This window comes from Xiphias gladius, chromosome 16, assembly GCF_016859285.1.
Source record: "Xiphias gladius isolate SHS-SW01 ecotype Sanya breed wild chromosome 16, ASM1685928v1, whole genome shotgun sequence".
Taxonomy (NCBI): Eukaryota; Metazoa; Chordata; class Actinopteri; order Istiophoriformes; family Xiphiidae; genus Xiphias; species Xiphias gladius.
The window spans coordinates 28,090,653-28,116,195 of NC_053415.1; the positions used below are offsets into that span (position 1 = coordinate 28,090,653).

At 38.2% G+C, this 25,543-nt stretch overlaps 1 protein-coding gene across 1 annotated transcript in view; it reads right to left on the reverse strand.

Annotated features, from left to right (window-relative positions):
- Positions 1 to 25,543, reverse strand: part of ttn.2 (titin, tandem duplicate 2) — a 247,977-nt gene that overhangs the window by 137,036 nt on the left and 85,398 nt on the right. The window contains exons 61-73 of the mRNA XM_040148607.1: positions 25,191 to 25,451; positions 24,559 to 24,768; positions 24,368 to 24,445; positions 24,245 to 24,271; positions 22,706 to 22,762; positions 22,424 to 22,468; positions 22,097 to 22,150; positions 19,164 to 19,220; positions 18,439 to 18,510; positions 17,877 to 17,945; positions 17,612 to 17,692; positions 17,359 to 17,430; positions 16,822 to 17,040 (exon numbers count right to left, since the gene is read on the reverse strand). Coding sequence (XP_040004541.1) covers positions 16,822 to 17,040; positions 17,359 to 17,430; positions 17,612 to 17,692; positions 17,877 to 17,945; positions 18,439 to 18,510; positions 19,164 to 19,220; positions 22,097 to 22,150; positions 22,424 to 22,468; positions 22,706 to 22,762; positions 24,245 to 24,271; positions 24,368 to 24,445; positions 24,559 to 24,768; positions 25,191 to 25,451 — 1,302 coding nt within the window. The remainder of the gene's footprint in view (positions 1 to 16,821; positions 17,041 to 17,358; positions 17,431 to 17,611; positions 17,693 to 17,876; positions 17,946 to 18,438; positions 18,511 to 19,163; positions 19,221 to 22,096; positions 22,151 to 22,423; positions 22,469 to 22,705; positions 22,763 to 24,244; positions 24,272 to 24,367; positions 24,446 to 24,558; positions 24,769 to 25,190; positions 25,452 to 25,543) is intronic.

Here is a 25,543-nt window from a genome sequence, read left to right on the forward strand (position 1 = left end):
TGGATCTAACTTGTGTCTGTTATCTATTGAGGATTCATCTTTCTCTAAAGAAATACCATCTGACTTGTAAACCTTTTTTCTCAATGTAATGTCTTTTACTAGATCATCAGGGGAAATATATCTTTGTGGAATATCTATCATAACTTCTTGTTCTTTTGCAATCAATGGTTTTTCATATGCAACATTCATTACAGGTGTCCTTGAAGCTTTTCTTTCTATTTGTTCATTCTCCTTTTCTGTACTCGGGGTAACACAGAGATAAACATCCTTAAATGTGTCTGTTTTCGACAGAATGCCTTCAACTGTAACCTGTCCTTGGTTTTTCAGAGAGTCTGGTTTCTTTGGAGATGTACTATCATGTTCACCTTCCTCGTGGCTTGTTGAGTGGAAAACTGAATTTGCTGTAGTATCTTCTCCTTTCTCCCTTTGGTGAGAAACAGCTGACACTTCGGTCTTTTGTTGAGTTTGTATCTGCTTTGTTGGTATTGTATTATCCACAAATGTAGTTTTGTCAGTCATTAATTGACATGGCCCCTTCCTAAAATGAATATCTTTATCTGTAAACTCTTGTTTTTCAGCTAGGATTTCAACACTTTTAATGGCGGCCTCTGGACTTTGTGAATGTCTTGTAAAAGAAACTTGGCTGGATTCATAAATGTCCTCTTTCCTTGATGAAATGTGTTTTACCAGCCTGTCAGGTATAATAAATCTTTGGAGAGTGTCTGATTTAAAATCTCCATCTTTAACTATGAGATGTTTTTCAGATGCAACCTCCATCATCGGTGCAACTGAAATTGTTCTCTCAACTTGTTCCTGTTTTGTTTCTGCTACTTCAAATGGAGTAACACAGCCATATTCTTTTTTAACTGCAACTGTCTTTGACTGAACTTCTTCACCGGAAATTTTTGTACCTTTGTCCAACCTCTGTCCTTTTGCTTTTAGGGATTTTGTTTTTTTTGACTGAATTTCTTTAATCTCTGTGTCCGTCACCTCTGTTACAGGAGCAACAGCTGTCTTTGTTTCAATTTGCTTTTGTTTTATTTCTTCAGCTGGGAAAAATGTGGTGGTTTTGTCCATTACTGTAAGTTTTTCTGGAGCGTCTTGCTCTGCTGAAGAGTTTTGATCTTTTACTTCTGGTTTAGATGTAGCTGAGGCCTTTCTTTCAATATGTTCCTGTATTTCAGGTAATTTCTCTCTAACAGGCATAACCTCCTCTCTTTTATCTTGAACTAGGTGTACTTTTGACTTGACTTGTTCAAGTGAAATGTCTTTTGTGCCCTTTAGAGACGCCTTTCCCTTTGGAGAAAAATCATCCATCTCATAAATATCCTTTGTTATTAATGCAATATCTTTTACTAGCTCATCAGGTGTGATATACCGCTGGAGAGTTTCTGATTTAACATCTCCATCTGTCACTATCAGAGGTCTTTCAGATGCAACTTCCATCACAGCTGCCACCGAAAACTTTCTTTCAACTTGTTCCTGTTTTGTTTCTGCTACTTCAAATGGAGTAACACAGCCATATTCTTTTTTAACTGCAACTATTTTGGACTGAACTTCTTCACTGGAAATTTTTGTACCTTTGTCCAACCTCTGTCCTTTTGCTTTTAGGGATTTTGGTTTCTTTGACTGAATTTCGTTAATCTCTGTGTCCGTCACCTCCGTTACAGGAGCAACAGCTGTCTTTGTTTCAATTTGCTTTTGTTTTATTTCTTCAGCTGGGAAAAACGTGGTGGATTTGTCCATTACTGTAAGTTTTTCTGGAGCGTCTTGCTCTGCTGAAGAGTTTTGATCTTTTACTTCTGGTTTAGATGTAACTTGGGCCTTTCTTTCAATATGTTCCTGTATTTCAGGTAATTTCTCTCTAACAGGCATAACCTCCTCTCTTTTATCTTGAACTAGGTGTACTTTTGACTTGACTTGTTCAAGTGAAATGTCTTTTGTGCCCTTTAGAGACGCCTTTCCCTTCGGAGAAAAATCATCCATCTCATAAATATCCTTTGTTATTAATGCAATATCTTTTACTAGCTCATCAGGTGTGATATACCGCTGGAGAGTTTCTGATTTAACATCTCCATCTGTCACTATCAGAGGTCTTTCAGATGCAACTTCCATCACAGCTGCCACCGAAAACTTTCTTTCAACTTGTTCCTGTTTTGTTTCTGCTACTTCAAATGGAGTAACACAGCCATATTCTTTTTTAACTGCAACTATTTTGGACTGAACTTCTTCACTGGAAATTTTTGTACCTTTGTCCAACCTCTGTCCTTTTGCTTTTAGGGATTTTGGTTTCTTTGACTGAATTTCGTTAATCTCTGTGTCCGTCACCTCCGTTACAGGAGCAACAGCTGTCTTTGTTTCAATTTGCTTTTGTTTTATTTCTTCAGCTGGGAAAAACGTGGTGGATTTGTCCATTACTGTAAGTTTTTCTGGAGCGTCTTGCTCTGCTGAAGAGTTTTGATCTTTTACTTCTGGTTTAGATGTAACTTGGGCCTTTCTTTCAATATGTTCCTGTATTTCAGGTAATTTCTCTCTAACAGGCATAACCTCCTCTCTTTTATCTTGAACTAGGTGTACTTTTGACTTGACTTGTTCAAGTGAAATGTCTTTTGTGCCCTTTAGAGACGCCTTTCCCTTCGGAGAAAAATCATCCATCTCATAAATATCCTTTGTTATTAATGCAATATCTTTTACTAGCTCATCAGGTGTGATATACCGCTGGAGAGTTTCTGATTTAACATCTCCATCTGTCACTATCAGAGGTCTTTCAGATGCAACTTCCATCACAGCTGCCACTGAAAACTTTCTTTCAACTTGTTCCTGTTTTGTTTCTGCTACTTCAAATGGAGTAACACAGCCGTATTCTTTTTTAACTGCAACTGTCTTAGAGTGGATCTCTCCAGCTGTTCGTTCTTCATTTGGCTTTTCTCGCAGAGCTGTAACTGAACACTTTCTTTCAATTTGCTCTTTCGTTATTGGTTTTGTAGCTACAGGAGGACGGATTAGTCCAGTTTCATCTTTAATTGCTTCAACTGTTTTCTTGTGAGTTTCGATTAATTTCTGGGCTATGTCTTTCTCTTGAGAAATGACATCTGGCTTCTTTTCTTTTACTTCCACCTCCGGTGTAACTTCTGCGTTTGTTTCAGTTTGTTCCGGTCTCATTTTCTTTTCTTTAAGAGGAACAAAATTGAGTGCTTTGTCTTTCTTTGTATCTCCTATTAACTGAACTTCTTCTACCATTTCTGACCTCGCTTCTCTTTTGGTCAGTGATATTTCTTTCTTTTGAGGAATGGTTTCAAAATGACTAAGGTCTTCCTTTCCTGTTTCGTTGCCTATAACAGTTCCAGCATATTTTTTTGGAGAATCACATTCTGCCAAAGACTTTGCACAGGTTACTTTAGGCTCAGTTGCCTCTGAGATGATGTTGTTGATGATTTTTCCTTGTCTTTTCACGGTCTTCTTTTCAGTATGAGCCACTTTGCCTATTTTGCTTTTCACTGAAACTAAGTTGGACCTGATTTCTTCAACTGTAATGTCTTTTTCTTTTCTGAAAGTAATGTCTTTGACCACATCATTAGACGTGGTTGTCTGTTGTGGAATATCTGTTTTGCCATCTTTATCTTGCTCAACCTCGGATGCATATGAGACATTTCTTTTAATCTGCTGTTCCTGTGTTTTTGGTGTCCCGTCTTCAATGGGGGTCACTTTTAAAACATAGTCCTCACCTGTGATGAATTTAGATGGGATTTGTTCATCTTCAACCTCCTGAGTTTTGGCTAACTTTTGTCTCTCCTTTTGGTATATAGATTCTTTTGGAGGAATACCATCTGCAACACGCATTTCCTCATCCACTGCTGCACATTCAGTTGCTTTAATTTCTGTATGCTTTTCAGGAGCTACTTCCAATTCTTTAGGGGTGTCCTCAATCAAAGGCGTAACTGAAACCTTTCTTTCGATTTGTTCCTGTATTGTTTTCATTTTTTTAAGAGGGGTAACCCTAAAAGTTTTATCTTTAACTGTACTGACCTTTAGCTGGTCTTGTTCAGCTATAATCTCTTGAGGTTTGGTAAATTTCTGTTCTAATCCTTCTTCTAAAGGCACTGATTTGCTCTTTATTGTATCAGTTTCCTTATCAAATGTTGTAAGCTCACTGGCAAATTCTTTAGTTTTATCATGTTTTTCAGGTGTACCATCTCTAATTGGAGTCAGTTTTCCATTTTTATCCTTAACAGTGACAAATGTTGATGGGATTTGATTCATTGCAATCTCTTCAGTTTTAGCTATCTTTTGTCCTCTCTCCTTCAGGGATTTTCTTTCCTTTGGAGGTATGCCCTCTGACACATCAAGTATCTTATCAGCTGGTGTTAAGTCAGTTTCTCTGAGCTCTGTATGTTTTTCGGCAGCAGTTTCTACTTCCAGTCCCTTAGAAGTTTCCTCCGTCAAAGGTGTAACTGAAACCTTTCTTTCGAATTGTTCCTGTTTTGATTTCATCGCTTTAAGAGGAGTAACCTTAAAAGTTTTATCTTTAACTGTGCTGAACTTTAGCTGGTCTTGTTCAGCTATAATCTCTGGAGGTTTGGTAAGTTCCTGTTGAGGTTCTTGTGGGGATACTGCTTCATTCTCGGTTGTATCAATTTCCTCATCAAGTGTTTGATGCTTTGTGACAAATTTTTTAGTTGTATCCTGTTTTTCAGGAGCATCTACAACAGTACCTTTCTTGCTTGTTTTGACTATGACAGGTGCATCTAAACCTCTTCTACCAACTTGTTCCTTTCTTGCTGGTTTCTTCTGTTCAGTGAGAGTATCCGTGGTAGTTTGATCTGCAAGTTTGTCAATTTTATGTAGTATCTGGTTTGTTTCTTTAGTTGATTCCTCTTTCTTTGGAGAAGTTACATCCGACTCATTAATCTTCTCCCTACTTGATTGAATTTCTGTATGCTTTTCAGGAGCTACTTCCAATTCTTTAGGGGTGTCCTCAATCAAAGGCGTAACTGAAACCTTTCTTTCGATGTGTTCCTGTATTGTTTTCATTTTTTTAAGAGGGGTAACCCTAAAAGTTTTATCTTTAACTGTACTGACCTTTAGCTGGTCTTGTTCAGCTATAATCTCTTGAGGTTTGGTAAATTTCTGTTCTAATCCTTCTTCTAAAGGCACTGATTTGCTCTTTATTGTATCAGTTTCCTTATCAAATGTTGTAAGCTCACTGGCAAATTCTTTAGTTTTATCATGTTTTTCAGGTGTACCATCTCTAATTGGAGTCAGTTTTCCATTTTTATCCTTAACAGTGACAAATGTTGATGGGATTTGATTCATTGCAATCTCTTCAGTTTTAGCTATCTTTGGTCCTCTCTCCTTCAGGGATTTTCTTTCCTTTGGAGGTATGCCCTCTGACACATCAAGTATCTTATCAGCTGGTGTTAAGTCAGTTTCTCTGAGCTCTGTATGTTTTTCGGCAGCAGTTTCTACTTCCAGTCCCTTAGAAGTTTCCTCCGTCAAAGGTGTAACTGAAACCTTTCTTTCGAATTGTTCCTGTTTTGATTTCATCGCTTTAAGAGGAGTAACCTTAAAAGTTTTATCTTTAACTGTACTGAACTTTAGCTGGTCTTGTTCAGCTATAATCTCTGGAGGTTTGGTAAGTTCCTGTTGAGGTTCTTGTAAAGGATACTGCTTCATTCTCGGTTGTATCAATTTCCTATCAAGTGTTTGATGCTTTGTGACAAATTCTTTAGTTGTATCCTGTTTTTCAGGAGTACCATCTACAACAGTTTTCCATTTTTTGCTTGTGACATTGATGCATTTGATTCATTGCAATCTCTTCAAGCTATCTTTTCCTCTCTCCTGGTTTCTTTCCTTTGCTGATATCCTCTGTTCTAATATCTTATCATCTTGTTAAGTCAGTTTCTCTGAGCCCTGTATGTTTTTTAACAGCATCTACTCTCAGCAGCTGCTCCTTTTCCTGTTTTGTTTTCTTCTCGTCAGCCAGAGGTGTTCGGCCTTTTTTATCTTTAACTGAGACAAACACTGACTGGAATTCTTCATCTATTTTATAGCCTGTCTTTGCTACCTCCTGTAATTTCTTTATCTCTGATGCTTCTTCCCTCAAGGAGCGAGGCTGAGACTTAGGGATTCCATCCTTTCCCATCTTTTGAGTTCTAGCAATTTTTTCTTGAGGAGCTTGCTCCACAGATTCTGCAAATGTTACATTGTGCTCAACCTCAGATGCATATGAGACATTTCTTTTAATCTGCTGTTCCTGTGTTTTTGGTGTCCCGTCTTCAATGGGGGTCACTTTTAAAACATAATCCTCACCTGTGATCAATTTAGATGGGATTTGTTCATCTTCAACCTCCTGAGTTTTGGCTAACTTTTGTCTCTCCTTTTGGTATATAGATTCTTTTGGAGGAATACCATCTCCAACACGCGTTTCCTCATCCACTGCTGCACATTCAGTTGCTTTAATTTCTGTATGCTTTTCAGGAGCTACTTCCAATTCTTTAGGGGTGTCCTCAATCAAAGGCGTAACTGAAACCTTTCTTTCGATTTGTTCCTGTTTTGATTTCATCGCTTTAAGAGGAGTAACCTTAAAAGTTTTATCTTTAACTGTACTGAACTTTAGCTGGTCTTGTTCAGCTATAATCTCTGGAGGTTTGGTAAGTTCCTGTTGAGGTTCTTGTGGGGATACTGCTTCATTCTCGGTTGTATCAATTTCCTCATCAAGTGTTTGATGCTTTGTGACAAATTTTTTAGTTGTATCCTGTTTTTCAGGAGCATCTACAACAGTACCTTTCTTGCTTGTTTTGACTAGGACAGGTGCATCTAAACCTCTTCTACCAACTTGTTCCTTTCTTGCTGGTTTCTTCTGTTCAGTGAGAGTATCCGAGGTAGTTTGATCTGCAAGTTTGTCAATTTTATGTAGTATCTGGTTTGTTTCTTCAGTTGATTCCTCTTTCTTTGGAGAAGTTACATCAGACTCAGTAATCTTCTCCCTACTTGATTGAATTTCTGTTGATTTTTTGGAAACATCTTCTGCTATCAAGGATTCCTCAAGTTTGATCTCCACTACATCTGTTAGGAGGGTCTTTCTTTGGGTTTCTCTTAGTTTTGGTTTTTTGTCTTCAGTCAGTGTAATTTTAGAATATTTGTCTTTAAGTGCGGTAAGGTTTGACCGTACTGACTCAACAGAAGCCTCTTCAGGTTTGGCTAGCTTCTGTATTTTTCCTGTCAGTGATCCTTCAGATCTTGCTTCTGAGAAATCTGAAACTGCTACCTTTCTTTCAGGCTGTTCCTTTTTTCTCAATCTCCGCTGTTCAGTTATAGCAACTTTGGGCAGTTTGTCCTCAACCTCACATGTCTTTGACTGGACATCTTTCAGTTCAATCTCAGTGTTAGATGGCATATGTTCTTTCTCTGTTGGGAATCCCTTTTCCTTTGCAGAAATATTTTCTGCTTTAACATGCTCTTTTCTCCCTGCAATGTCTTTTAGAGGTTTCTTTGTTTTTGCATGTATTTTTGAAGTATCCTCTCCTATTAATGATTTTTTAGCTGTTTCCACTGAAGACTTACTTTCCACTTTTTCATCTTTTGTCGGCTTTCTCACTTCATTTGAAGAAATTGTATCTCCGTGTCTTTCTGTTTTTAACTGAATTTCTTTGATTCTACTCTCCTCAGATTTGTCTAGACTTTGTGTTCTCTCGTTTTTAGCTCCTTCTTCCTTCAGAGGAAGGTTTTCTGAGCTCTTATCCTGTTTTGTGATTTCAGCAGTTCTACTAGTTTTCTTGCCAACAGGTGGCTTAACTACCAGTGAAGTTGCCTCTATTACAGAAGGAACTGAAGATTTCCTTTCAGTTAGTTTCTGGCTCATTGCACTGGGGACAGATTTAGAAGTTTTTTCAGTCATTGTCATTGATGAAACATCTTCTGATGTAATTTTTTCCATTTCAGGCAAACTCTGTTGCATGTCTTTCAGGGATTCAACTGTCTTTTTCATAACTGTTGACTTGTCACAAGTATATTGCTCTGTAAATCCACCTGTCATTTCATCAGATTTACATAACACCTGTCTTTCAACCTGCCCTTCTCTTTTGTTCAACTCCTCAGTGGGAGTAATTTTGGTATATTCGTCTGTAACTGTGATCACCTTTGACTGGACAGGTTTGATGTTAATATTGCTAGCATTCGCTAGCTTAGATCTTTCTGGAGTAAACATTTCTGTCGATGATTCCTCAGATACTTGCTCAGCCGTAACTGCTGACGTTCTTTCAGCTTGTTGTAGTTCATTTGCTTTCTGAACCTTGGTGATTTTATTTTCCCTTGTTTCTAACTGGACTTTTGAGTACATTTGTGGTGTTTCTGTTGGTGATGGCTTTATCTTTGCAGAAATGACCTCTGAAAATAACATGTCTTTTTCTACAATGTCTTGTATGGCTTCTGCAGTTTTAGCACATTTTTCTGAACTATCCCCTGCTATCATTGCTTCTTCAGTGAGCCAGGGCATCCTTTCAATAAGTTCTTGTTTTGTTGCTTCTTTTACTTTAATGGGCATGACTTCAGCAGTTTCATCTTTAATTTCGACTACATGTGACTGGACATTATCAGTTTCACCTTTAATTGTCTTCTGCTTTATCTGTTTTTGTGCTACCTCTTTCTTTTGAGGAATGAACTCTGGCTTTTCTTTCACCTCAATTGAAGGCTTTCTTAAACTTTTCTCTGTAGTTGTTTTCTGCTCTTCATTGGGAATAAATATGTGGATTTCATCTTCACTGACTTCTGACTGAGCTTCATATTCCGATTTCAATACCTTGTGTTCTTTCTCTTTTTCTCTTTTTGTGTTCTTCTCTCTTTCTGTTTGATCTTTAGTGGTGACCACTTTTGACTGAATTTCTTTAACTGCAATCTCTTCAGTTTTGGCTAATGTTGGTTCCTTTTCCTTTTTTGGCACTGCTTTTCTTTCAGTTTGTTCTTGTCTTGTTTTTATCTCTCCCGTTGGAGGAAGTCTGTGTTGTTTGTTTTCAGTTCTAACCATCTCTGGCTGGACCTTTAATTCTAGGCTCTTAGTGTCTTTTAACATCTGTTCTTTTTCTTTTAAATGAATTGCTCTTGAAGGAGGAATTTCTTCTGCTTTAACAATTTCCTCTTTTCCCAAAATGTCTTTGACTTTAGTGGTATATTGGTCTACCAGTGTTTGTTTGGGTAGTCCCTCTATCTCCGGTTTCATGGTGGTCAGTTTTTCAGATTGCTCTTGTCTTGGTTTTGTCTGGTCCTTTAGACTAACTTGGACATGTTTATCTTTTATGATAGCTGCCTCGAACTGGTCTTCATCTTCAACTGCTATTTGCTGTCTCACTTTCTGAGCAACATCTTTCTTTAGGGTCCTGCTCTTTGATATGATTTCAGGTTTTTGAAAGGAATCATCAGTTATGGCTTCTCGTCTGACTTTTGTTGTAGGAGTAAATGAAATCTCTCCATCGGGTTTCACCTCTGTTGATCCTTCCATAGGACTGATTTTGACCAATTTGTCTTTAAGTGTAACTACTTTGGACAAAATAGATTCAGGCAGAAGCTCGCTGGTTGACTTGAGTTTTTCAGATGGTGGCAATTCTTTGGTTACCATTATAATCAAGGCCTTTCCTTCTTTCTGTCTCTGTTCTGCTTGTTTCATGTCTTGGTCTGTCATTGTGACTGCCCTCAACTGAAAGCTATGAAATTCTATGTCTTCTATTTTTTCTACAGTTGGTTCTTTTTGTTTTGATGATCGCTTTTCATAAACCTCTTCTGGTTTTTGTAATTTTTTAATTAGTCCTACACCTTCTCTAACATGTTTGTCAGTTCTACTGAATTTTTCAGAAGTGTCTTCCTCCAGTAATTCTTTATCTCTACTGTCTTTTTCCTGAGCTAGTTCCTGTATATCTGGTTTCTTGTCTAATATTGCCTTTTTCAAAGAATCAACTTTGTCCTTTTGTATTTCTTTCTTTGGAATACCTTTGGACACTGCCAAGTGAATTTCTTCAATCTTATTTTCAGCCTTATGTGACACATCTTCCAAAGGTTTCTCGTCTGTACGAACCAATCCACTTTCTTTGGATTGTCCATCTCTTTCTTGTCTGACCGGTTTCTTATGTAATTTTTTCTGTTTGGCAGCCTTTGGTTTTCCCATTATTTCTGTCTTTGACTGGATGCTTTCAGTAGCATAAAGCTTTTCCACTGCCTCCTCAGATTCTATTATTTTAGGTTTGGAAGATACCTTTTCTATTAGTTTAGCAAACTCTGAAGAATCAGTTTCTTGTATCTTTGAAGTCATTTCAATATTTTCAGCATCTAAAGGTTTCTCTTCTTGGCTAACTTGCTTAAATTTTTTCTGGACACTAGCTTTTTTTAAAGGCTGACTGTCTGTAATACTGGATAACTCAGGTTTTCCAACTGATAATTTAGGTTTAACCTTAAGCGCCTGTGTGAAAATATCCTCCTTCTTCTCAGAGACAGGCTCAAAAGTCATGACTTGAGGTCCTATCACCTGTTTTTGATCAGGAACACAAATTTCTGGACTACTTTGAGAAGCTTCTTTATGTTCTTCAACTTGATATTTTTGCTCAGTAGGTTTATCCTGAACTTCCACAACTTTTTTCTTCATAGCTTCACTTACTGTCATGAAGACCTTTTCTTTACTTTTTGGGATGTGTCTTATTTTAAGGCCCAGTGTCTTTAAACCATCAGTAACAGATATGTCACCACTTATTTCAGACACTTGATCAGGGTCTTGCATCATACTTGAAATCCGTTCTTGTGGCAAAGATTTAATACTTTCACCCACAATTTCTTCTTTATCCCTGTAATACATTTTAGCTTTTTCTTCCACTTCTTCTCTTTCTATGACCTTCTTTGCAGAGGGCTCTCCCTCTGACATTAAATCTTTCGGGATCTTCTGAGCTCCTGCTCTTTTCTCAGTCTTTAAAAGACCATTGCTGGCTCCTTGAGGAGAGAAAAGTTTAAGAGGTGTGAAGACAAAGCACCATGTAGCGGCGCCAAGAGATTAGGGAAAAAGAAAAAAAAAACCCAACATACACACAAACAAACATTTGGAGTTAAACAAGACAAACATAGATAATAAGAAAGTAGTAAGAGCTGACAATCAAGGACAGGGAAATATGCTGTTATTGTACCTCTTTCTGGTGTTTTTCCTTTTATCTCGACTTGTGTTTCAGGAGGCGAAGTAGCACGCACGGTTATGGGAATGGCCTTGGCCATGGCTTCTGTTTCTTTGAAGATAATGAGTTTTTGTTTAAAGTAAGATACTGATATTTATGAAAGGAAAGCACAGGACGAAGGATAGAATTAAAACCACAGAGATAAAAAAGATCCCCTTTTAGAAGATACAAAAACAAACTAATAGAAGACTGTTGTAGGGAACACAATGAACATGAAAATGGGATTTGGAGAGACGTTCACAAATGAAGTGACTAGAGACAAACTGTGGTTGATTGTGGACTGAGGTTGAAATGATGACCTTGGGTGGTTGCCCAAGATTTGGGTAAAAAAAAGAACAAAGACTGTACCCAAACATGGAGGCATATGAAAAATTTAAAGTTGAAAATGATCATGTTAGATTTTCTCTCTGTACCTCTGGCAGCAGTTTTTGGGGAAATCCTTTTCTCCTCTGGTTTTGACAGGATTGAAGGTTTTGTGTCTTCTGGCTTTTCAGTATCAGCTCCTTGAAGAGGGACATCTTTAGATTCTTCTTTTTTCTTGTATTCTGCTTCAGTTTTCGCAGTGACTGACTCAAACCCAGTCTCCTGTTTGATCACGTCTGGCTTCTTAAGCTCGATATCTGTTACTGACTGTTTTGGTTGTACCTTGGGGGTCACCTCTACTTCCGGTTTTGTTTTTTCAGCAATTTTCTCATTTTTTATATCGATTATCTCAGCAGTTTTTACCTTCTTCTCTTGTTTCTTTTCAGCTAACTCATGTTTCTTTACTGGTACTTGTCCTGGTGGACTAGTTTCATCTTTTTTGGAGCCAGAAATGATTGACGGTTTAATTCTACTTTTGTCTTTTCTAGCCCTTTCTTCGTCTACTATTTTGTCTTGAGTGGGGGTAACTGTTGTTGGTTTGTCTTCAACCCTGACTTCTGTCTGCTCAGTTGTAATTTCTGTAATTTCTTCAGTTCTACTGTATTTTTCATTTGGAGTAGCTGTTATTATCTCAAAATCACGATCTTTTGATTCCTCGTAGGTGACCTCTGTCAATGCCTTTCCTTCAGTTTTCAACCTTTCAGTTTGTTTTCTTGATTCTGTGCTGATTATCATTGGGGACAGTTTAGTTTTACCTCCCTCTCTCCCCAACAGGATATCCTGTACTAACTCTATTTCTTTGGTTGAAGTAGGTTCATCTATTTTTTCTCTCTTGTGTTTCTCTCTGCCCTCTGTTTTAATGGTTATCTCTCTTCCCTTTTTGACTGTAACACTAGTTTCTTGTTTGGAAATATCCTTGTCTGGCAAGTGTCTGACTGATGTGCTGTCTTTCCTCTCATCTGTAATGTCCTCTGTTGGTGATTCGATCGTCCTGAAAAAAAAATCCTCTTCAGTTTTTTCTTTTGTAGTTTCATCCTGCAACATTGTGAACTCCCTATCTTTGACAGATTCACTTTCCTGGACTACTACCATCGTTTCTTGTGTTTTTGGGACAACTATTTGTTTGGTCACCCTGGTATCTTTCCTCTTTGAAGTGTCAGTAACAGATATCTCACTTCTCAATTCAGACTTTTTATCTCTTTGGATCGGCTTTTCCGATAACGACACTATCGTCTCACCCAGAGGAGCCACTTCTTCATCGTATAACATTTCGGCATGTTCTTCCACTATCTCTTTGTTTTCCCATACCTCCTCCGTGGGAAACAATTTCTCCGTCACGTTATAAACTTCCTGTATGTTCTGAGTTCCTTTCCTTTGCTCAATCTTGACAAGACTCATAGTCTCTGGAAGTTTTAAGAGGTGTTGAAGAACAGGCGTCATGTGGCGGCGCCAAGAGGTGACAACAAAACACAAAGACAATCAACAATGTTAGAAAGAGACAACACAGAGATTGAGAGGCTAATGCTTAAGGTGATAATCCACCTGTTTGTATATTATCAAGAGTTAAAGATTAAGATGTGGTTAAAGTACTTCATCATGTTTTCAGATGGTCTGTACCTTTTTCAGGAGGAGAGAGTTTTTTCTCTTGTTCAACCTCTGTGGGCCAAATCTTCTCAGTCTTCTTAGTTTCTATTTCTTTTAAAGAATCAGTCATTTTTTAATCCAAGATGGAGCGTGAGAAGAAAATTATTTTAAAAGAGGAGGATTTAGACAGTTAACAAACAAACATACAGAAATAACCGTCATACATTAAATAGCAAAAAACAGAGCAAGCAGTAAGACTTCAAAGAGGAATGTGAGATGTTATGAAACCCTATGGAGAAAAGGCAACAGTTCAGTTTGTATTCCGTTTTACTCTTTTTAGCCAGTGTGATTTCATATCACGTTATAACTACTTGTTGATACACTGTCAGACACAACATCTACTGCAGACTCAAAAAATAAAACTGTTTTGTTCATTGTTCAGTGCAACTAGTCATCTGTTGCTTGTTTGATGGACAAATCAGATCAGTTACATTGTTTTAAAGTCACAATTGTAATGTGATAATTTTCCGTTTTTTTCTGATGGCATATGTTTTTGTTTTTGGAAAAAGGAGACTATCCTGGTGCACACTGCTTTCTTTTTAATATAATCACTAAAAAGTGCAAAGGTTGGGATTTTTACATTTTATACAAAGTGGCTTAGAGACGTAGAAACACGCGGCTGTAATTTTTTCACCTATGAAGTGCGGAGCATTGCATTGTGAGAATGTTAGCAGAAAGTAGTGCAAATGCCATGGACAGAATGGAGGCCAGTAAAGATAAAGACACAGCCCATGAGTTTGATACATAGTTATTAAGAATGGCAAACGCAGGGGACAGCTTTTGTAACATTTTTGTAGGACAAAATCACTTCACTTCAAGCCTTTGGTCCTCTCGCTGTGTGCGCACGTTATGAGTGAATCTAATAAATTTGTCTTCGTCAATTTTGGATAATTATTAGTATCAAAATGAATAATGTTGATGTAAAAGATTTCATTTTCAGTGTATGTTTAGATGTGCTGCAATGTGCACCATATACCGCCATTAAGCAAATGAACAAGTGCTGTAACTGGACTGTTGCCGGTGGTTCACATGCATGAGGATACAAAGAAAGATAGAAAGAGTAGGGTCTGCCTCAGCTATACCTTTGGAAAGAGTTTCTTCGACCTCTTGTTTAAGTTTAGCTTCAGGCACCTTCTCAAATGATTTATCAGAGATATTTGTAGGAACTGTTTTTTCTACAGAGATCCTCTCTGTTTGTTTCTTAGACACCTTTTCCAGTTTTACTTCCTCAACCTTTACAGGAAGCTCTTTAGGTGGCTTCTTATCAGGAATCCTCTTTTCTTCAGCCACCTTCTGAGGAACTTTTACAGGCTTACTCTCAGGAGGAGCCTTCTCATACACTTTTTCCGCAGGTGGTTTTTCTGGAACCTGCTCAGGCAGTTTTTCTGGCACCATCTTTGGAATTTCCTCCATTTTCCTCTCAGGTGCCGCTAATTTCTCTGGGACCCTCTCATGAGTCTTTTCCTTCACCTCAGCTTTCCCTGGAGGCCGTTTGTCTGGTACTGTTTCAGGTATTTTACTAGGCAGCTTCTCAGGTTCAGTCTTCAACGCAACTACCTCATCAAACACCTTCTGAGGTACTTTTTCAGGCACCTCTTCTGGTACGAGTTTAGGTTTGGGCTTCAAAGCTTTAAGAGGGTTTGACACAAAAACATGCACAAGACATGACTTTAAAGAATAGAAAAGTGTGCTGCTGCGCACATAAGAATACATTAAACACAATAGGGAATACGTTACTCAAATGATTTGTTTTTTAGCAGAATTGCTGCTGAAGGGCTGCTGAAGTGCTGCTACATTTCCCTGAGGGTGGCGCTAGAGGAAAGATCACTCTGTCCTTAAAGTCTGAAGGGTTCATCCTTTGCAGAGCAAGAATGAGATCAGGACATTTTATTGTAATTCAGCTGTAAGATTTTCTTTTATATTTTGTGGAAGTGGACATTGTGGCCAGATGGTGAGACCAGATGAAGGGTCAAAGAGTAACCAAAATCAATGCAAATCATCCTTTGGGGGCCATAAAATTCTGGTACCAATATACAGTATACTACATATGTTGTTTTTTTTTTTTGAAAATAATATTTAAATATATCATGGTAATTTGAGTAACATAACCCTGCTTGTTCAAAACTTAAAGAGTCAAAGGACAAGAAACAAAACAGAAACTAACAAAGCCAGGGCTTGTTATAGAGGAAAGATAAAGATCCATCAGAAACATGAAACTACCTTTTTCTTTCTTTGTTGGCTCTTCTTTGGGAGGAACAACAGCAGGTTCTGGTTTCTTGGTTGCTTTCGGAGGCTCGGGTATTTTTTCATCCACAGGAACTTTAGAGAGTACCATTCACATACATTAGAAGCCTTACAATGAATTCAAATTGAAGAATGTTGTTAGATATGGACAAAACCCACCACTCTATCGAGTGTAAGACAAGAAAAACTGACAACTGACAAACTCATGTGCAGACCCATCGTAACATCACAGCAACTCTGTAAGCCAGAGGTTAGGCATTAGACAAAGACAACCACAGAAGCTTAAGAGAGTCTAAGACGAGTGTAAGACTTTAGATTTTAGTGTGAGGAGCTTTGGGGACAACTGTCAGCCGACTGAGTTTCTGGTACCTTTAGCTGCCACAGGCTTCTTCTGTGGTGCTTCTTCCTCTCTCTCCACCTTTTGTGGGACTGTGGGTGGTGGTGGAGGTGCAACCACCTCCTTCTTTGCTGGTGCTTCTGGTACTTTAAAAGAACACGTCATTTGTCAGATATTTGAAAATGTACCAGTCCTTACAGTCAAAAAGCCTGTTGCTGTTGTTTTATGACTCAAAGCAAAGAGTGAAATGTTTTGTGACATTAAATAATGAAACACATACAGACAAACCAACCCAATCACAGACATTAGAAACAATTAAAGTTGGCAATACATTAAAAGTAACCAGGTTTGCAGTGGGTAAAGAATTAAGGAGCTTTCTTACAAAAACATTTAAACTATATATAAAAAGGGTCAATAAGCACTCATGGAAAATCACTCCAAATGAGTTAAAATTGGATGGTGGAGGTAAGAGAATTAAGAAAAACTCCAGACCTGCACCTTAACCAGAGATGTTATATACCTTTCTTTGGAGGTTCCTTTGGTGCGGCCGTCGGTTCTGGTTTGGTCTTTGGAGGTTCTGGTTTTGACACTCTCACTTCAGCCTCAGCTGTTTTCACTGCCGGTTCAGGTTTGGGAATCACTGCAGGTTCTGCTTTTGGAACAGGAGGTTCTGGCTTTGCTACAGGAGGCTCAGGTTTACGGACCTCTGGTTTTGGTTTTTCTGGTTCTGGCTTTGGTTTTCGGGCTTCAGGTTCTGGCTTGGTTACTGCCGGTTCAGCTTTGACCTTTGCCAGCTCTGGTTTTGCAGCCTCTTCAGGGACTTAAAGCAACATTCAGATTGGTTTAGATACGAGCAAAGAAAGTCAGGACATACAGAAAGACAAAGATTTGCTTCCACGCTTGAAGCTAAGTAAACACAGTAAAGACATATTAGTCTTGAAGACAGAGAAATAGACACAGAGTTAGACTTAAAACAATCGTGAAAGTCTTTAAACACACATAACAAACACATCCAAACAAAGCAAGAAATACCTTTGGACGGTTGAATCGTTGGCTTCTTTACTGGTGCCGGCTTAGTTTCAGGCTCTGGCTCAATCTTCCCAGGTTTGGCTTCAGGTTCTGCTTTGGGAGTTGATGTGGGCCTAGGCTTTGGTTCAGGTTCTGCTTTCGGTTTGGGCTTTGGTTCAGGTTCAGGCTTAACTGCAGGTGCCACTTTTTTGGGCTCTGCTGGTACCTGAGGCTTGGGCTCATCTTCAAGTAGGTAACACAGACATGGATAATGTTAGCATGAAGTCATGGTAGTATGTTATCAAGAGTTATCAAGAGGTGTTCAGTAAGATGACACTGAACAGGGAGACACACACTGATGTAGAGTGAAATTAGCGACAGCACTGCATGACAACAGATGGAACACCAGTTACAAAGTGCAAAAAGTAAGGTTAAAGTCAGAATAAAATCAAGACAAGACAGACATTAATAGTGGACAGCTACATTGTGGGGATCACAAGTAAGCTGCTACTGAGAAGTCTTGATAAGAGGTCGAACAACAGGAAGAACTAATGTAAGTACCTTTCTTTGGCACTCCAGGCTTTTCAGCAGGCATCAAGGGAGCAGCAGCAGGCTTCTCAATCTCCTCCAGTTCTTTTAAGATACATTCAAACATAAAATAAACCATAAAATTACAGAAAACATGACGAGAGGGACAGAACTGAATCAAAACCGGTACAATTGTTAAACCACATCATGACAGTACAGTCAACAGTGTCATCAGCGAAGATGGAAGATGTTCAGTAGAGCGATGATAGAAATCAGACATCTCTACCTTTGGGAGCAGGAACTTCCTTCTTCTCTGAGACTGAAACTAGGGGAACCTTTTCCTCCATTGGCTTTTTGGCCTCCAGTACTTCAAAATTTTCAAAAAAATTTCACAACAGAGAAACATTAAGGGAGGTTATGGAGTGACAGATCACACGCACACTATTACATTAAATACACAGGGATGATATTAAAAGTGTGAAAAGCATGGAAAGCCACAGAAGAATTTATTATTAAACGGGTACATGCCAACATCAAAGGTATGTTGATACCTTTCGGTGGTGTCGGCTCCTTCATAGCTGGTGTCGGTTTTTCTTCAGGCTTTTTCTCAGCTTTGGGAACTTAAAAGACACCGATTGTGTTAGCATCAAAAGAGAGATGCTTTGCATTTGCAGGTGAAGCAAAGAAGCGCAGCAGAAAATAATGTTACAGAGAGAAGAAAAAGCAGCTACAGTAGATAATGTTAGTAGAATGGCAGTGGCAAAAAATTCAAATTCATAATAAATGATCCAGATCTGCCCCAAAATGTAATGGATTCTTCACTGGCCCATGTCCCATCCCTCCACCAAATTCAGAGCAAATTGGTTCAATATGTTTGGCATAATCCTGCTGACAAATACATACACTGGCGAAAACACAACCTCCTTGGCGGAAGTAATAACAAATCTATCTGTAGCAAAAAATGTAAGAGTGAAGGAATAAAAACAGAAATGACGAAGCAGAACAGGACAAGAAAATCAAAGATTTTGGTAGCGGAGGACAGCCAAATAAGTTTGTGTTATTTGCAGGATAAGGCGCAAAGCTGTAGCAGGAAGACGTTAAGGTCTGCTGTACCTTTTGTTGGGATTTCTTCACTCATTCCAACTTTCTTGGTCTCCACTGTCTCCACAAGGGGAACTCTGGCAGCTGGTGGGAAAAAAACACACAGGAAAACATTCAGGATTATCATCAATTTCAGAAAACATTAACTTTCTGAGGTCTATAATACTGAAATGAAAGTAGCTTCTCTCACTTTTAAAATATGAATTACTGCTCATAACAAATGGATTGGACTCTGAAAATCAGCGCTGCATGAAATCTTGTCTCATGTTACATACACCTTAAATAATGTCTTGTATACAGCATCCATGGTTTGACATAAAAAGAATCAGAAAAAAATCATGGAGTACGGACTTAAGATGCATATGGTGATCTGTTCACCAATTAGAAGGGAACTTTAATGCAAGGAAAATGATTACCTAAACACAGGCATTTAAAGGGAAGTAATTAAAGATTTTAGGAGGTAAACAGAATCCAAAAGAATCTGACCTCAGACTGAAGTTAAAGAACCACAAGTGGTTATTAGGGGCAAGTAAACACAAAAGAACAAAAATTATAGGACAAGCAGAAAAGAAAGAAGTGTGAGAGAAAGGAACACAAAAAGTAAAATCCACAAAAAACATAAATCTCACCAATAAAGACAATCGAGAGAGAGAGCCATGGTTAAGAGTGGCTCAAACTCACAAGTATTAACAGACAGATAACTGATGTCCTTCCTGTGTGTTACACTGATCTGATACCTTTGGTTGTGGACACCTGCTGTGTTACTGTCTCCTCTGTCCAGCTCTGATACTCAGCTGTAGGTGTGATGACCACAAAAGTGACAGAAGACAATAAACATGAGGCAAACAGTTGTGCTTGGTGTCGAAAACTCATGACATCATTTCACAGTTTAACAAAGTCCCTGTCTTGTTGTCTCAGAAAACCAGAGATATGACTAAAACAACTGGCTAAACTTTCCCTTCTAAACATATACTCTGTGATTTCATGGATGGATTACTGAACAGGCCTACTGGGTACAGGGCTTTGCCCCAAGGGTCAGAGGGTATCCGGGGCCTGAGCCTCTGTTTGAACAAACAACTTAACCTTTCTTGTTGGAAAATAAATTGAAATAACCACAAAACGACTATGATGGCAGCGTTGTTTGCAGTTGTTTTATGTCTGTTCCCATGGGGCCCGCTGTCTCATAATCCATCCACAGTAAAAGCCACAATTTCACCGTGAGATCACTGTTTGGGAAGTCAATTACAACTCAAATCAGTATGAAGTCTGACATCTATGGCAACTGTGTAAAGCACTTTGTAACTTTGTTTTGAAAAGTAAATTAAGTTTACTATTACTATTACATCACTATTATCTGCTGGTGAAAGCAGATAGTGAACCATCTGTCTGCTGTCAGCTGGTCTTTGGTAACAGGTGGTGTCACTCTTCTCAAGGGCATAAAAAATACTTAAGCGTCCAGGCATCCTGGTTCCTTGGATCCATACTCCCACACTATCTTTTGAGTCATTATATGTTTGGTGAACACTCTTACTGTCTTATTTTTTGACAATTTATTTTACATGTCCAGAATTTCACAATAATTTCACAGTAAATTTCCTAATAAGACCTTTGTCATTTGGTACTAATTATGAGGAAAACAGTTATTTCACTGAAAGAAAAGTTAAATTTAAACCCAGGTAAAGATGAAATCATTATTCATTTTTTATTGGAAACTTTAGTCTACATATAGATTGAATTGTGTGTTTGCCTATAGATATTTTTTTGTATGTTCAACTGTTGGAACTAATGAATTGAAAATCCACCATTTCTACACTGTCTCTTCTTCTTCTTGGAAGTTATTAAGACAAGAATCTGAAACTACAGTCCTGTAAAAGAAAATGTTACCAACTTGTTTGTTTCTTTCACTTTTGTATGCAGTTGTTTTATCGTCAGCGAACTTACAGTATGTGAAGTGTTTACCTTGTGTCTAAAATGTGCTGTATTAATAAAGTTGCCTCGCTGTTGGTTGTTGTTGTTGTTTTTCATCAGCAAAACTCAGACTTCACACAGATTTGAAATTTGTTCCACAAACCTCAAGTTTTAGCCTGGACAGATTTAAACTATTTCAGTGAGTTTAGATTTCCTGGTTAAGCTACAGTCACTCAGCTAGATTTAATTTTCCAGATCGACAAGATTAAAGACTCTTGACTGTGAAATGGCGGCAGGAGGTTAGTGAGTGTGTAATGGAGAGATGGAAGATGGGATGATTGTTAAAGAGTGAAAAAAGAAGAACGCACCCAAAATGTCAGACAAAAACTATCAAACAAGAAAATGTAAAATCAACAGGACAAAGACTTTTATATGAAATCTACATTTGCCTTCTTGTTAGCAATAAAAACAACCTCTACAAAGCAGAGATGTGTCAGATGATACGATGATGATGTTATGATGAACATATGGGGCAAATTGGGGTAAATTCATATCTGGAAAAACCTTTAATTGTGCTTGAAGTGACCTTAAAAATGACTTCATTAGTATTAGCAAGGACAGAACTTTGACATATGAAACCCAAACTCGAGTATTGGTTGTTCACTTGTCCATGTTTTGATAGAAAATGAAAACGATTTCTTATTTTGGTATCACTTTCAGATTAGGCGCCATTTATAAGGGGTTCATAAATTGTAATTAATGGCTTTATTATTGGCTAATAAATAATTTATCAAAGGTACAATGTGTAAGAATTGGCCATCTGTTGAATTCATACTCCGAACCAATAGGGGACACCATATTACCAGAGAATTGGGGTGTCCATCCGTATTGTAAGGTCCCTCCTCCCCCCTCCCCTTCCCCTGTGCCACACAGGCTGGCTGTTCTTTGGCTACTGTTAGGCTGACGACGACGGTTTCACGCCCGGTCTGCCCGGTCGCAGAGACGGGGAGGATGAAGTGGTGGCGGGTGTAGAGGAAGGTGAGGGAGAGGGAAGAGCAGCTGGAGCAGCTGGAGCAGCAGCATCCAAAAGATGGAGGAATGTCGCCGAGAGGGGGCGACTGCAACGCGGGTTTATAACCTACTCACAGCGACTACTTGTCCTCTCATGTTGGACTGAGGGCAGACCGGATGCTACAGTGACTCACTATCGCCTCTTGAGGCACAAAGTGGTAGGGCTAGCTGGTTAGCATGCTAACTTCAGTAGATATCTGCAACATGATACACGGGCGCCTCTGACATAAGGTCAAAACTGTTATTTCTTCACATTCTGTTGATGATCTTATTTCATTTTTAAACTAATATACTTACATATTGCCCCTTTAAAGCCTTACAGATCAGTCATGAGACATTAATAAGAACAACTTTTGGGTTGCCAGGTTGTGGAAAATCCTCCTCCAGCACAACACTTTGAGCTCTTTATATACACACACACACACACATATAATTTGATGTCATTCTTGATGAAGTATATTTATGCCTTAAATATATGGTCTATAACAGTCTTATGTGTGTGTTTATACTGTGTATATGTATATATATATATATATGCATATAATTTTGGTCCGTCCCTGATCAAAATCCCTTTGGTCCTGCAATTTTGTGAGAATTATTTTATTTTCTGTTTTTCCCAAGTCTGCTCAGATGGTTTGATGATGATGAAGAGAATGAAGTTAGAGTGAAAAAGAAGAAATACATGTTGTACCTCTTTGCTCCACCTCCATCTCCTCTTCATAGTGATATGTATATTCAGCTGATTCTTGAAAAAACAAAAATGTATTTTTTGTTTCCATTATTAAGAACAAAGACACAAGAGTTTTCAATTTATGATGACAAATATGGATTAGTTTGATGGTCAGTGAGGTGTGAGATTACAACGGAAAAATTAAATGTGTTTTTTCACTGTAAATGTCCAAAGATCTGTGACAAAGATTATCATTTTAATGTTAAACTGTTGTTAATCAGTTTTTGGTAAAATCTCATCTGGGTGGAGGACGTAAACAGATGAAGAATAAAAACACACATTAAATACCTCTATGTTTAATCTCTTCTTCATAATGATAGAATTCAGCAGATTCTTTAAAAGACAAAAAATATGTTGGTTTCATTGTGATGTTTAATATGCGTCTTTAGATTCAAGAATTTAGCCAGAGATCCATAAAGATTTACTGAATCAGATTCCCGGAAACTGTACGGCAAACACACATTTTGCGGTTATGGAATTAGGTCTAAAATCACGTTGAGAAATTAACTTATAAAAAAAGCTTTCTGATAAATGAATTTCAAAGTTAACTACTTCTGATTCCACTCTTACCTTGAATTGCCACTGATGAGGGCACTTCAGGCCTCTGAACTGAGGAGTCTGGGACATCTAGAGAATATAGAATACGGTTCATACCGAAACTTTATTTTAAAGAAACTACCATAAAACAGCAAGGACTGCATGTACAGTAGTATTAAAAAAACATAATATTAACAGTTGACAGTCTGACATTTTGCAAAATCCTCTTGCTTCGCAGCTTTTGCCAGAGTTGTTGGAGGGTATAAAATATAGATCGCACTGCTACCATAACATTAACCAAGCTACCATAACATCGACTGAAAATGGTCAATGTTACGAGATAGAGCAACTCTATATGAGACCAAACATAATGCTGATTATGATTATGCTGTTTGTGGCTACATCAGCTAGAGATTTTCTCCTGCTTCCAGTCTTTGTGTTCATTTTATGTATCTATTTATTTTAATCACACAGGCTAATTAAGAAGCTGCTGTAACATCTGTTTACTAAGAGTGGATATGCTAATGGTTTGTAGTTACTCTAACATTGACCAACTATAACCACCAAGCATAATTTGGGTTATTCATAATTTTAGATGCACAACTCACTTATTTATCTGAAATTTGTCTTGTATCACAAAGCAAACAGCTACACATACAGCTACCCATCGAAGCAAACACATTCAACTAGACATTCAACATTTTTACGCAACAACATATCTTCACATACTGACACAAAAAACAAACAATAGGAAAAACGCTAAATAACACTAAACACAAAAAAAAAAACTAAGGATGAAACAGTGTGTTAGATGCTGTTCATGGCAGTGCCGTAACTAACTAACTATTTGTAACTATTATATCAGTCATTTACAAAGGGTTAACATAATATTGGATATGCTAACTATTTGTAGCTGCCATAACATCAGTCAACTACAAATAGTTAGTATAACTGATATAATAAGAGTTTGTAGCATCAGTCAATCACGAATACTTAGCATAATGTTTGATTTCTAAATTGTGCTTTCCAACATCAAATAGCTGTAAACATGATGTCGTATAATTTACAACTCTAATGACTAGCATAATGCTGGATATGCTAACTGTTTGTGTTTTCTTTTTGTAGCTAGCATGATGTTGGGTATTTCTACTTTTAGATTTACGAAATTTTGTCATGAATCACAAGACTAAAAGTTTTACATACTGTACATAACAAAACCAGACATAAAAGGATTATTATTTAAGAGACAACATGTCTGTACTCACAAAAAAAAAAAACCCTAAATAACGCTAAACACAAAACAAAGGACAAAAAGATTGCCCCGTTTGTGGGACATTATATTCATCAGTTAACTGCACACAACTAGCAAAATTCTGGATATCCAAACTTTTGTACCTTCCATAACTATGAACAGCCGTAAACATAACTTTGATTATGCTAGGTGGTTGTAGGTACGATGGCTAGCAGTTTCCAGTCTCTGTGCTTAGTTAAGCTTCTGACCTGACAACAAGAGGATTTTCTGAAATGTCCCTGCTAGATTCAAGTTTTTCATCTAGAAAATAAAATACTTACCACAGGGCACCATTGCTAATTCAATTTCTGTGGAAAGGGGGAAGAGTGAAAAAGGTGTTAAACACTAAAACAGATAAAAACTGAACAGAAGCATAAAAGGTGCCGCCTGACTAGGAACTGTACCTTTGCCAGACAAATAAAGCTCAGCTGTGCTCTTAGCCTCTCCTCTGGGCTCCAACCTCACAATCACTGAGTACACGCCTACATGGAATTAGTAATGAAGACGTTTAACACTCAAGTCATGAACACTTAGGGAAAAAAAAATCTACAGGGCTTTGTGACGGGCCTTTGGGGCTCGATGGCTCTCTACACACCTTCATCTTCAATGGTCACGTTTCGGATGACCATGAAATGTCTTCGGCCCTCACTTGTGAAGTTGTACTTAGGGCTCTCTTTCAGTTCCCAGGTGTCTTTGTACCATGAAACGATAGCATTGTCGAAGGACACCTCACACTCAAAGGTGGCAGACTGGAGCTCGTTGACTTCAACGTTGTGGATGCGTTTGGTGAAATGAATTTGTTCAGCTAAAACAGATAAAGACGTGAATGGGTAAACTTGTTTGGCATCACATCTGGGAATGTATGACAACAGCTGAATGGTAGTTTTTATCGACACAACATCCACATGGTTAGAAATGATGATCAAAGGAATGTTTATGGGACAGTTATGATGACTGGTTGTTGGGGGGAGGATGGATTTGAGTCAAGACAGATGTAAGAAGACAACGAATGAGATTATGGCGGACGTTTTTGCAAGATAATCCAGGGGAGAAGTAACGAATGTTAAGACAGAGGAAGACAAATCCCAGAAGAAAGAGAAAAAAAGAGGGCAAAATCCAAATCTCCAACATTAGTCTCAACATAAAGTTTGATGGGAGGAGTCGAAAGAGGTTAGTAAACGGGCAGTACATCCACCACGTTTAGAAGGAGGGTTTCCAGGTACAAACCTTCCACCCAGAGGTCGGCGGAGGACTCCAGGTGCTGGTATCTGCAGCTGTATCGACCCTGGTCTTCAGGCTTCAGGTCTCTGATCAGAAGCTTCTGAACCTTGTGTTTCACCTCAGACGTGTACCTGCCCTTCATGTCTAACTGCTTGCCGTTTTTAAACCACTGAGCCTCTACATTAGGGATGGACAACTGACAAGACAGAGTACACGACTGCCCTTCCTTACCCGATGTGTCTTGCAGATGCTTCTCAACCTCTGCTTCTGAAAGAAAAAACACAACAAAGAAAAAACAGCATCTGTCAGGAGGGTTTAGAGGTCAATGAGCATCCAAAAGTGGGAAGAAATGAGTTGCA